Source organism: Xenopus tropicalis, chromosome 8, assembly GCF_000004195.4.
Source record: "Xenopus tropicalis strain Nigerian chromosome 8, UCB_Xtro_10.0, whole genome shotgun sequence".
Taxonomy (NCBI): Eukaryota; Metazoa; Chordata; class Amphibia; order Anura; family Pipidae; genus Xenopus; species Xenopus tropicalis.
In genome coordinates this window covers 11,328,733-11,340,957 of record NC_030684.2, presented here as the reverse complement: position 1 = coordinate 11,340,957, position 12,225 = coordinate 11,328,733, and the positions used below count along the sequence as shown (strand labels likewise).

At 44.7% G+C, this 12,225-nt stretch overlaps 1 protein-coding gene across 1 annotated transcript; it reads left to right on the top strand.

Moving 5' to 3' along the window:
- The first annotated feature begins 3,118 nt into the window (after nt 1-3,118).
- Nucleotides 3,119-10,628, top strand: cel (carboxyl ester lipase). The gene is made up of 11 exons (NM_001126555.1): nt 3,119-3,194; nt 3,353-3,506; nt 4,563-4,685; nt 4,891-5,088; nt 6,409-6,539; nt 8,208-8,315; nt 8,406-8,523; nt 9,436-9,622; nt 9,706-9,909; nt 10,009-10,206; nt 10,408-10,628. Exons 1-11 carry the CDS (start codon nt 3,132-3,134, stop codon nt 10,580-10,582), a joined length of 1,659 nt encoding a protein of 552 aa, NP_001120027.1. The 5' UTR covers nt 3,119-3,131; the 3' UTR covers nt 10,583-10,628.
- Nucleotides 10,629-12,225: the final 1,597 nt, after the last annotated feature.

Sequence of the window (12,225 nt, the reverse complement as noted above, 5' to 3'; positions counted from 1 at the left end):
TCAGCAATAGCCGTATGGCTCACTGCAACACATTATCCAATGTATCCAAGGGCAGTTACCAATAGCAACACTTAGCAGTTGATTAGTGTGAATACCAAGCAAGTCTGTGGTTGCAAAGGCTTACAGCAATGAGGCAGTTTTGCCCAGTGTTAATAAATAGGAGAGTGAGAAGGCTGTACAGTGGGCAACCTCTGCTACCAGCCGTAACCTATGCATGGTGCTGCTGAATACAGGTTTCACCTATTAATAATTCAGAGAAAACCCGTTCCCGATATGATATTTATATGATATATGTGTGTTTGTACACCTGGAATGGGTCACAGCATATGCCCCTGGAGTTCAGCTGCCCTCCCTTTTGCCTAATAATGGGCCATTCTGCCTTGTGGGATTATAATTGCACTCCAGGGTAAATCATTTTTGATCTTGCACCATATGCTCAGGTTACATTAACCATATTAAAGTCACACAGCCATTGGCCAGCAGGTTTTCTGTTGGACCAAGTCCTACTGGGACACTCTACTAGTTGGTTCCAAACCTCCATGAACCTTTACCTATCTCCTCTCAGTCTGCCCTATCGGGCAATGGAGCACTACAATTCTAAAGCAAGTTGCTAGCACTTGGATAATACTGCACTCTTTGACTGATAGAAAGTAGTACAGGTATGGAACCTGTTATCCAGAATGCTCGGGACCTGGGGTTATCCGGATAAGGGATCCCATACCTGTAATACGACTAACTGAAAGTAATCCCCCCTATGGATGCAGATAAAAAGGGGCAAATATTATATGGGGGAAAAGAAAACATTGTCATATTGAGGGTTGTCCCTTTAAATAAATCTTATTTAGTGCCCCCCCCCCCCCCCCAAGTCAACGCCTTCCCACCTGTTACATCCCAGGAAGCAGAAGGTAGGAAATGGAACAGGTGTGTGGGCTACAGGGTTACCTGTGAGTACTGAGCTGCTGTGAGCTTTGGCCTTGGCTCCTATCATCTCAGCAATCACGCTGCCCTTACCCTTGGGTGCCTTTAATCTCACATGGTTTATTATTATTATTATTTCTGGAATAGCCCAACAAAAGGTACTTTGTGATGTAGAATGCCATATACAGTCCCTGTAAGAATGCCCAGTGTCATAAAAAAAAGACATTAATTGGTAAATTTTATCTTTTGGCCAAGTCTCTTCAGATTAACCCAGAATGATGCAAGCCTGGCCTTCTGTCAGTTAAGTCTAGGGGAAGTCAGTCTGGCAACTCCCTGCATTAACCCATGCCAGGCATCTAGACCCAGTGTCGCACTGGGAACCCAGGGGCCCACCAGAAAACCTTAGACCCCAGGCCCGTTTTCCAAACAATTTTTTCCTCCTTTCCTCATCCAACCTCTATATTCTCCTAGTCTCTTTTATTTACATGCTAGCGTCTATTCTTCCATCTGTTTCTCCTTTTTCTTCCCACTCAGAAATAGGGAATGACCATGAAACAGGCCAAATGGCCAGGAGCAGGAGGGCCCACTGACACCTGGGTCCACTGAGAGTTATCCTGGTATCCATGTGGGCCAGTCCGACACTGTCTTGACCAGTTTTTAAATGTAACCACTTGAGTGGCTCATTCTTGTCGCCCATTCCTTTACATGGCACCCGTTTCTGTGCTGATGTTGGAACCTTTCCTCCAGTTTCCTGCACCTCCCTAAGAAAGAAGAGGCCCCAAGACCCCGTAGACCAAACCTTGCATATACAGTATTTGTGCCCCTAACAGTCAGCTCTTTTGGAGAGATGGTTCCATTAGTGACTCTGCATCATTCCTTAAGAATGTAAGCTCTCCTGAGCAGGGACTCCCCCCTTACTGTCTCCTAACAATATCCATTTTTGGGAGTAATGTTTGGCTTTGGAAGGAAATACAAGACCAAATGGTTACTATATACAGGCAAACAACAAGCCACATTTTATGCTATATTGGTGCCCCTGTTTGCCAAAAATCCGATAAAATCCAATATTGTCAGTAAAGTCTTCAGAAACGCTTCCATGAACAGCGGTGTCACTGGAGACTCCAGGACCAGATTTGCCCCTCTATACCCAGATACCCCAGTAACTCCCTACTCTCTCTCATTATCTATCAGATCTAAATACAGGTTTGTGTGATGATTCCTTTCTATGGATCAAAAATCTTGTGCTCTCTGCCCAACACCCCTGGGTTCTGTAGGGGCCACAGTCCTTATACCCCTAATAGTAATAATAAAAGCTACTTCCTTCCTTAGTAATCTGTGGTGTCTGTTAAGCACCAAGGGCCACAGAGGGGTATTTACTTGCCTGATGTGCTCCCTAGACAACCTACCTGCTCCACTCCACAAGGGGTAAATTTTAGTATGTTATAAAATGTACTATTCCTAGCAACTTTGCAATTTGTTTTCATTAATTTTTTTTTATTGATTTTGAATTATTTGCCTTTGTCTACATCTTTCCAGCTTTCCCCTAGAAGTCACTGACCCCGCTAGCGAAAAAAAACCCTTTTCTCTTTTAGGCTACAGTTATATTTTTATTGTTACTCTTTATTTAGTCCCTCTTCTATTCATACTCCAGTCTCTCATTCAAAGCACTGCCTGGTTGCTAAGGTAAACAAGACCCTAGCAACCAGATAGCAGCTGAAATTCCAAGCTGGAGTGCTGCTAAACTAGAAGATAACTCAAAAACTACACAAAAAACAAAATGGAAACCAATTGCAAATTGTCTCGGATTATCAATGTCTACATCATACTAAGTTAATTTCAAGGTGCACAACTGCTTTAGGGGTGTTATTCTGTATGGCCTGAAGTCCTTCCAGTTGGTTACAGCACCAGGGGGCATTTACTCCTATTCTTAAGCTGTATGCCATTTATCATGCCCGCCATGTCTATACACAGCTGAAGATAATATAAAAAAAAAATGTTGCATGGTCATTCGTTTCATGGCCACTTGTCCAGATGGGAAGTGAGTGCAGCTGTAGCGGTTCCCACTGCCACATTACCTAGCTTGGCACTGCTGTGTCCCTGGCACCCATGCACCCCTAGCAATAGGAAGGCAGCCAAAGTCCCGTGCCATGTATATATACACACACAGGTGCAACTGTGCTTCCCATATTCTGGAGATCCTAAGGCTAGAAGCAATGGCTTTGTGGGCGACTCTCACCCTGGCGATGGCCTGCCTGGTGGTGGCCCATGCCAAAACGGTAAGTTTAGGCGACCCCCTCCGCCTGAACTATGGATCTCGTAAATATGCCCCCACCAATTCCATGAAGCTGGGCTAGGCAGCCTGACTGACTCAGCCTTTTCCTGCCCTACGGCATAGCTCCGTCTTACTTTTTGCCTTCTTGTGTTTTTTTTGCAGCTCGGCGTAGTTCACACCGAAGGGGGATTTGTTGAAGGAACCAATAAGAAGATTGGGGTTGTCTTCCCCGATTACATTGATATTTTCAAAGGGATCCCTTTCGCTGCTCCTCCCAAGCCCTTCGAAAAAGCTGAGAAGCACCCGGGATGGTCAGGTATCTAAACGTATTAATCTATTTTGCATTTGCAGTTAAAGGGGCGGTTCACCTCTTTGAGTATGCTATAAAATGGCCAATTCTAAGCAACTTTTCAATTGGTCTTCATTATTTATTTTTTATACTTTTTAATTATGTGCCTTATTTAGTGTCAGACTGGGGGGGTGCAGGGCCCACCGAGGCTGCCACCTTAGGGGCCCCGCACCCCCCCCCAAGGGGCATCCGCTGAGGCCCCCAGACCCCCCCTTACCTTAGCCAAGTCGGAAGAGGGAGATCTGTGGTGAGTGCCGGTGGGGCACCCATTTCGACCCTGGCCTTCTTCTTCTGACCTCTTTTAAATGGGGGTCACTGACCCCAGCAGCCCAAGAACTATGGCTCTGTGAAGCTACAATTTTATTGTTACTTCTTATTAGGGATGCACCGAATCCACGATTTGGTCCGGTATTCGGCCAGGATTTAGCCTTTTTTTGGCAGGGTTCGGTTTCGGCCGAAACCTTGGCCCTGGCTGGAACAAATCAAAACAAATTTTGCCACACTCAGTGATTTTTAGCACTTCCAGACCCTAAGTAGCATCTGCTATTGGGATAGGATCTGCTATAGGATTCGGATTCGGTTTGGTATTCTTCCGAATCCATTGGGGTGGATTTGGGGGTTCGGCCGAACCCAAAAACCTGTGTTCAGCGCATCCCTACTTCTTGTTACTTATTTTTCTGTTTAGGTCCTCTCCTTATAAATATATCAGTCTCTAATTCAAACCACTTCCTGGTTACTAAGGTAATTCAGATAGCAACCAGCTAATTTCTGAAATTCCTGAATTTCTGAAAACTGGAGAGTTGCCGAACAAAAAGTAAAATCATAAAAAAAAAACCACAAAAATAATAAAAAAATGAAGACCAATTGCAAATTGTCTCAGAATATTACTCTCTACATCGTACTAAAAAGGTGAGCAACCCCTTTGAGGGTAACTGGATTGCAAGCGGGGGAACACTAGGCCGGTGTTCCAGTACAAGTGAATGCTGGCACTCAGTAGTAGTCTATCCTGCTTCCCTTACTCAGGTACCCTACAGGCTAAAGACTACAAGCCGCGCTGTTTGCAAGCCACCATCACCCAAGACAATGTCTTCGGAAGCCTAGATTGTCTCTATCTGAACGTCTGGGTGCCTCAGACCCGCTCTCAAGGTAATAAGGGCCCCAGTAGGGTTGGTATGGTATGTACATGTGGTGTATATATAAGGGGGCGGGATTTTGTGGTGGCCCATAGTGCTCTATGGTTCCCTTATTTCTACATCATCATCTTTGTGAGTTGTAATGTTTAAATGGCACCCAAAATTTTGAAAATGGCAGTTTCTTAAGTATACCCGACCTTTTTCTTTTTTTATTTTAGTGTCCACAAATCTCCCCGTTATGGTATGGATCTTCGGAGGGGGGTTTTTACTTGGCAGCGGTCAAGGAGCCAACTTCCTGAGCAACTACCTGTACGACGGGGAAGAAGTTGCCATGCGCGGCAAGGTCATTGTAGTGACCTTCAACTACCGCGTGGGACCCTTGGGATTTCTCAGCACTGGCGACTCTAATGCTCCTGGTACTGTTTATGTTTACATGCAGGCACCTTATGTGCATTGGTTGTAGTACTTAGAACATGGCAATATCTGTACTGCCATAGTTTTATGGTATCTCTCTGTACAGGCTATGAGCAAACTTAGGGGGCTGTTCCTGCTGAATTGTGCTTAGTACAGGGGAATCCCTATGCTGCCATAGTTTTATGGTATCTCTCTGTACAGGCTATGAGCAAACTTAGGGTGCTGTTCCTGCTGAATTGTGCTTAGTACAGGGGAATCCCTATGCTGCCATAATCTTATGGTAATTCTCTGTACAGGCTATGAGCAAACTTAGGGGGCTGTTCCTGCTAAATTGTGCTTAGTACAAGGGAATCCCTATGCTGCCATAGTTTTATGGTATCTCTCTGTACAGGCTATGAGCAAACTTAGGGGGCTGTATCTGCTGAATTGTGCTAAGTACAGGGGAATCCCTATGCTGCCATAGTTTTATGGTATCTCTCTGTACAGGCTATGAGCAAACTTAGGGTGCTGTTCCTGCTGAATTGTGCTTAGTACAGGGGAATCCCTATGCTGCCATAGTTTTATGGTATCTCTCTGTACAGGCTATGAGCAAACTTAGGGGGCAGTTCCTGCTGAATTGTGCTTAGTACAGGGGAATCCCTATGCTGCCATAGTTTTATGGTATCTCTCTGTACAGGCTATAAGCAAACTTAGGGGGCTGTTCCTGCTGAATTGTGCTTAGTACAGGGGAATCCCTATGCTGCCATAGTTTTATGGTATCTCTCTGTACAGCAGGGGGCTCAAACTCAATTTACCTGGGGGCCGCAGGAGGCAAAGTCAGGATGAGGCTGGGCCGCATAAGGGATTTCACAAAAAATTGGCTTTCAAGGGATAATGCAAGGCACGGCAGGCGGGAGCTGCTGATTGCGGAAATGACGTTATGCCATCATAACAGTTATTATGGGAAGACGTTCTGTGTGCACAATTAGCTCCTTAGCAGCTAATTGTGCACACAGAACGTCTTCCCATAATAACTGTTATGATGGCATAACGTCATTTCCGCAATCAGCAGCTCCCGCCCGCCGTGCCTTGCATTATCCCTTGAATCGCAATAAAAATCACGATCCATTCATTGCTTTTGAGAAGGCGTTGGTGCGGGCCACAAAATATTGTACCGAGGGCCGCGAGTTTGAGACCCCTGCTGTACAGGCTATGAGCAAACTTAGGGGGCTGTTCCTGCTGAATTGTGCTTAGTACAGGGGAATCCCTATGCTGCCATAGTTTATGGTATCTCTCTGTACAGGCTATGAGCTCATACCTTTGCTTTTACTCATTATGAACAGGTAACTATGGGCTGTGGGATCAGCATATGGCCATCGCCTGGGTGAAGAGGAACATTGCAGCATTTGGCGGGGACCCGAACAACATCACCCTGTTTGGAGAGTCAGCTGGAGGTGCTAGCGTTTCACTCCAGGTACATAAGCCTCAAGTCTCCTCCTATAAAGGGAAGTGATAACGCCACAATCTGTGCTTGTAAGGGTCAACAATCAATCAAAATACATATATTTTAGATACATTATATATATATATATATATATATATATATATATATATATATATATATATATACAGTGGAGGAAATAATTATTTGACCCCTCACTGATTTTGTAAGTTTGTCCAATGACAAAGAAATGAAAAGTCTCAGAACAGTATCATTTCAATGGTAGGTTTATTTTAACAGTGGCAGATAGCACATCAAAAGGAAAATCGAAAAAATAAGTTTAAATAAAAGATAGCAACTGATTTGCATTTCATTGAGTGAAATAAGTTTTTGAACCCCTACCAACCATTAAGAGTTCTGGCTCCCACAGAGTGGTTAGACACTTCTACTCAATTAGTCAACCTCATTAAGGACACCTGTCTTAACTAGTCACCTGTATAAAAGACACCTGTCCACAGAATCAATCAATCAAGCAGACTCCAAACTCTCCAACATGGGAAAGACCAAAGAGCTGTCCAAGGATGTCAGAGACAAAATTGTAGACCTGCACAAGGCTGGAATGGGCTACAAAACCATTAGCAAGAAGCTGGGAGAGAAGGTGACAACTGTTGGTGCGATTGTTCGAAAATGGAAGGAGCACAAAATGACCATCAATCGACCTCGCTCTGGGGCTCCACGCAAGATCTCACCTCGTGGAGTGTCAATGATTCTGAGAAAGGTGAAAAAGTATCCTAGAACTACACGGGAGGAGTTAGTTAATGACCTCAAATTAGCAGGGACCACAGTCACCAAGAAAACCATTGGAAACACATTACACCGCAATGGATTAAAATCCTGCAGGGCTCGCAAGGTCCCCCTGCTCAAGAAGGCACATGTGCAGGCCCGTCTGAAGTTTGCCAATGAACACCTGAATGATTCTGTGAGTGACTGGGAGAAGGTGCTGTGGTCTGATGAGACCAAAATAGAGCTCTTTGGCATTAACTCAACTCGCTGTGTTTGGAGGAAGAAAAATGCTGCCTATGACCCCCAAAACACCGTCCCCACCGTCAAGCATGTGCGCAAACTTGGTCATCGATTACAAGAAACGTTTGACCTCTGTGCTTGCAAACAAGGGTTTTTCCACTAAGTATTAAGTCTTTTTTTGTTAGAGGGTTCAAAAACTTATTTCACTCAATGAAATGCAAATCAGTTGCTATCTTTTATTTAAAGTTATTTTTTCGATTTTCCTTTTGATGTGCTATCTGCCACTGTTAAAATAAACCTACCATTGAAATGATACTGTTCTGAGACTTTTCATTTCTTTGTCATTGGACAAACTTACAAAATCAGTGAGGGGTCAAATAATTATTTCCTCCACTGTATATATATATGTATGTATTCCTACTGACCCATATATATATATATAATTGTACTCTGCTGTGAATTTAGCACCCATTACTGTTGCACATTTCTCCATCAACTAAGGAGGAGTATTGGGTTGAAAGATATATTCATTATACAGACTGCATTGGTTAAGATGAAATGCTGCAATTTCTAAACCCAAATTTTATCATATGCTTGAATACAACAATATTAAAGGTGGAATAAACACCGATGTATATAATTGTTTCACTCAAGTTGTGGTGCCTTTGTACATTGCAGACACTGACCCCGTACAACGTGGGACTGATTAAGCGGGCCATCAGTCAGAGTGGCGTGGGCCTGTGCCCCTGGGCCATTCAGCGGGACCCTCTCACTTGGGCCAAATCGGTAAGCTCTGCTTGGAGCTAGAACCGCTGTGTATTTCTTGCTGTTTAATTCAAAGCTGTCGACCCAGTAACCAATCTCTCTCTGTTGCAGCTTGCGTCAAAGCTCGGGTGCCCTGTGAATAATACCAAAGAGCTGGCAGATTGCTTGCGAAACACAGACCCAGGCGCCCTCACTATAGCCTATCAGCTGCAACTGTTTAACCTTGAATGTAAGTACAATTATATAACACTGTGCATGTTAGTATGATATGGAAGAACATGGCTGTTCATGGTAAATTACCATTATTCCTTAAAATAATTACCTACTTATGCTGGTATCTCTCTGTACAGGCTATGAGCAGACTTAGTTCCTGCTGAATTGCTGCTTAGTACAGGGGAATCCCTATGTGCCATAGTTTTATGGTATCTCTATGTACAGGCTATGAGCAACTTAGGGGGCTGTTCCTGCTGAATTGTGCTTAGTACAGGGGGATCCCTATGCTGCCATAGTTTATGGTATCTCTCTGTACAGACTATGAGCAAACTTAGGGTGCTGTTCCTGCTGAATTGTGCTTAGTACAGGGGAATCCCTATGTGCCATAGTTTTATGGTATCTCTATGTACAGGCTATGAGCAAACTTAGGGGGCTGTTCCTGCTGAATTGTGCTTAGTACATGGGAATCCCTATGTGCCATAGTTTTATGGTATCTCTCTGTACAGGCTATGAGCAAACTTAGGGGGCTGTTCCTGCTGAATTGTGCTTAGTACAGGGGAATCCTTATGCTGCCATAGTTTTATGGTATCTCTCTGTACAGGCTACTTACAGCTCATTGCCTATGCTGGCATAGTTTTTTTTATAGGCTATAAAACCTGGGGGTTGTTAATACAGGGCAATACCTGTACTGGTATAATTTTATGGGAAGGTCTAACCTGCCCAGTTGATATCTAGTTGACTTTCTTGGCTACATTTAGATGCTATAGTATTTTGGAAATATTTCATAGTCTCTGTAATTCTCATTCGACAACATTTTCATTACCGGGGTCTCGGCTCTGACTTTTAAGACAGACAAACTCGGAGAAGAAGGCTAAGACCCTACGTCTGTGTGGGGATCTGAGACTGTGTCCACTCTCTCTCCTTGTAGATCCTTTAGTCCATTACTTGGCCTACTCCCCGGTCATAGATGGAGACTTCATCCCTGATGAACCCAGGAACCTATTCTCCAACGCAGCGGGGGTCGACTACATAGCGGGGGTAAACAACATGGATGGACATCTTTTTGCCGGCGTCGATTTGCCTGCTATAAACCAGCCTCTCCACAAAATCAGCACGTAAGTGCTGGGGTTCCTTCCTTTTCCTTCTATGCATCATACTCCATGGACTTTCTCACTGAATGGGATTTTTGTGTTTCCAGCGAACAGGTCCAGAAAGTGGTGCGGGGCTTAACCCTAGCCAAAGGGGTGCCGGCACTCGATATTGCGTACGATCTTTACACAGCCGGCTGGGGGACCAATCCCAGTCAAGAAGACATGAAGAGGACGGTCGTGGAAGTGGAAACAGACTATATCTTCCTGGTGGCTACTCAGGAGGCTCTGGCGCTACACTACCAGAATGCCAAGTAAGTGGCCATCCCATTGGGCTCTGTTTTCATTTGCAAGTGTCAAAAGTAACTTTTATCTTGGACAAAAAATAATCAACTACGTTTTCCTACACCCAGGGGCGCCAAGACATACAGCTATATGTTCAGCCACCCAAGCCGTATGCCCGTTTACCCCAGCTGGATGGGGGCTGACCACGCCGAAGATCTGCAGTTTATGTTTGGCAAACCGTTCTCCACCCCGCTGGCTTACAGACCCAGAGACAGAGATGTGGCCCAGTACATGATTGCATATTGGACCAACTTTGCGGCGACTGGGTAAGGAGTAAATGCTCATTGTTTGCCCCCGACAGGAAGTGCTGAGAACAGAGGGGAGGTGGGACAAATCTTTGAAAACATCACATTTTGGGAAATTTCAATAAACGTTCATGAAAAATATCTGGTTGCCAAGGGTTACAATTCTAGGGAACAAGAAGACCTACACCCTATCACTGACACCTCTTTCTCCATCACTTACAGAGACCCCAGTAAAGGCGAATCCAGCATTCCTACCCCCTGGCTAGCCTACTCAACTGAGAATGGCCAATACCTGGAAATCAACCACAAGATAAACTACCAGTCCATGAAGCAGAGCTTGCGTTCTCCCTACGTCAGATTCTGGGCACAAACGTTTATAAATTTGCCAAATGCATAACAGGTTCAAATGACTGCTTATTAAACAATTTATTTTTGCAGCTTTATTCTGTTTTCAATCAGTCTTTGCACAATGACATGTTTAAAAGTCGCACAAACCAATTGCCCTCTTTGGCCGTTCCAACAAATCACCTTTTAAAGCTGGCCATACATGTGTTAATGATATTGTATGATTATTGGTGCATGTATAGGTCCCCATACATGGACCGATCTGCTCACTTGGCGATGTCGCCAAGCGAGTGGATCTTCTTCCGATATCCCCACCTACGGGTGGGCGATATCAGGAGAATCCAGGATAATTCGATCGTTTGGCTCTGGGGCCAAACGATTGAATTATAACGACGGGCATAGGAAAAGTCGGTCCGGGGACCACATCAACGAGCCGATGCGGTCCCCGATCCGACTAGATTTTTTAACCTGGCCGATCGATATCTGCCCAATTTCAGGCCAGATATCGGTCAGTTAGGCCCGTTGGTAGTGCCCGATTAGCTGCCGAATCTATCTAAGGGACCCATATCGGCAGCTAGAATCGGCCCGTGTATGGGGACCTTATGTCGCCCTGCCACGCCCAACTGATATTCCTGCTCTATGGATGTTGGTCAGTTCTGGAATTGGGCAGGTAAAAAAATTCTCATCTGCAGTAAGGACCTGGCCAGCCCTATTAATGGGAACAATAGGAAGAACCATGTACGCCTTCTATCCATATGATCCATGGTTATTGCTGGCACTATACTGTCGTTTTAATGGAGGATATGGTAAACACTCAAGACATTACCACCTCCTCCGAGGCGCTTTGATCTTTCTGCACCGCATTTTACCTGACAACCTATGGTGCAGCATGAATCAAACAGTAACATGGAAGTCTAGGGTGTTGATTTATGGCAGACATATCGCTTGTTTTTTGTAATACAGAAACTGATTAGTTTGCCACGGGCGACAGACCGGTCTCGCAAATTGCCCTCCATTTGCACGCAATCCGCTTCGCGGCTGACTATGTAAATATTTAGGTAATGACCGTGCCTGTTATTCATGGAACTGCCTCATCCCGCCAGACTGAAATGAAGGAATTCGCACTTACGATGCATGAATATTCATTCTTTATCCGCACATAATTTGGCTGAAATAAATTCCTTCTGTAATCATTCCCGAGCACAGTTGGCGCCCGGAAAAGTCTTTATGTAATAACTGGCACCCATACATATTGGTGCGTTCCATTGGTTTTGTCGTTCCTTATAAAGACCAAGAGAATTAAGAACATTAAAGGGCCAGCAAAGCCAAAGTCCCTGGGGAATCCCAACTTGTGAGGCACACCTAGCGTCAAAAATTACTTGCTGGCTGCCCTGGACCAGCGCCCATCTAAAAAAAACCACACTGACCAAGGGTACCTTCCATCTGAGCCCCATGCTATCTTCTTCTTTTATTCTCCCACTGGCGCCACTCTGGGCCAGCACATTTGTGGTATAGTCATGGCACGTGGGTTCCCCTGGGAGAATGATAAAAGCAGTACCGGCCCAGTGTAGAAAGTTTTTGGTCAGTGGGTTGTGTCTAACAAATTGACCCCCCCCTTCCAATAAGGAATTATTCAGCCATGTCATTCAGCATTTGAGGTGACTGTATATAATAATAAGTATATTTCTTTAAGCC

Excerpts from the sequence above, each read along its gene's own strand:
- cel (NM_001126555.1), top strand. The coding sequence starts at position 3,132 with ATGGCTTTGTGGGCGACTCTCACCCTGGCGATGGCCTGCCTGGTGGTG. Across the intron at positions 5,089-6,408 it reads TGGCGACTCTAATGCTCCTG|GTAACTATGGGCTGTGGGAT; the intron begins GTACTGTTTATG and ends CATTATGAACAG. Across the intron at positions 8,316-8,405 it reads CTCTCACTTGGGCCAAATCG|CTTGCGTCAAAGCTCGGGTG; the intron begins GTAAGCTCTGCT and ends TCTCTGTTGCAG.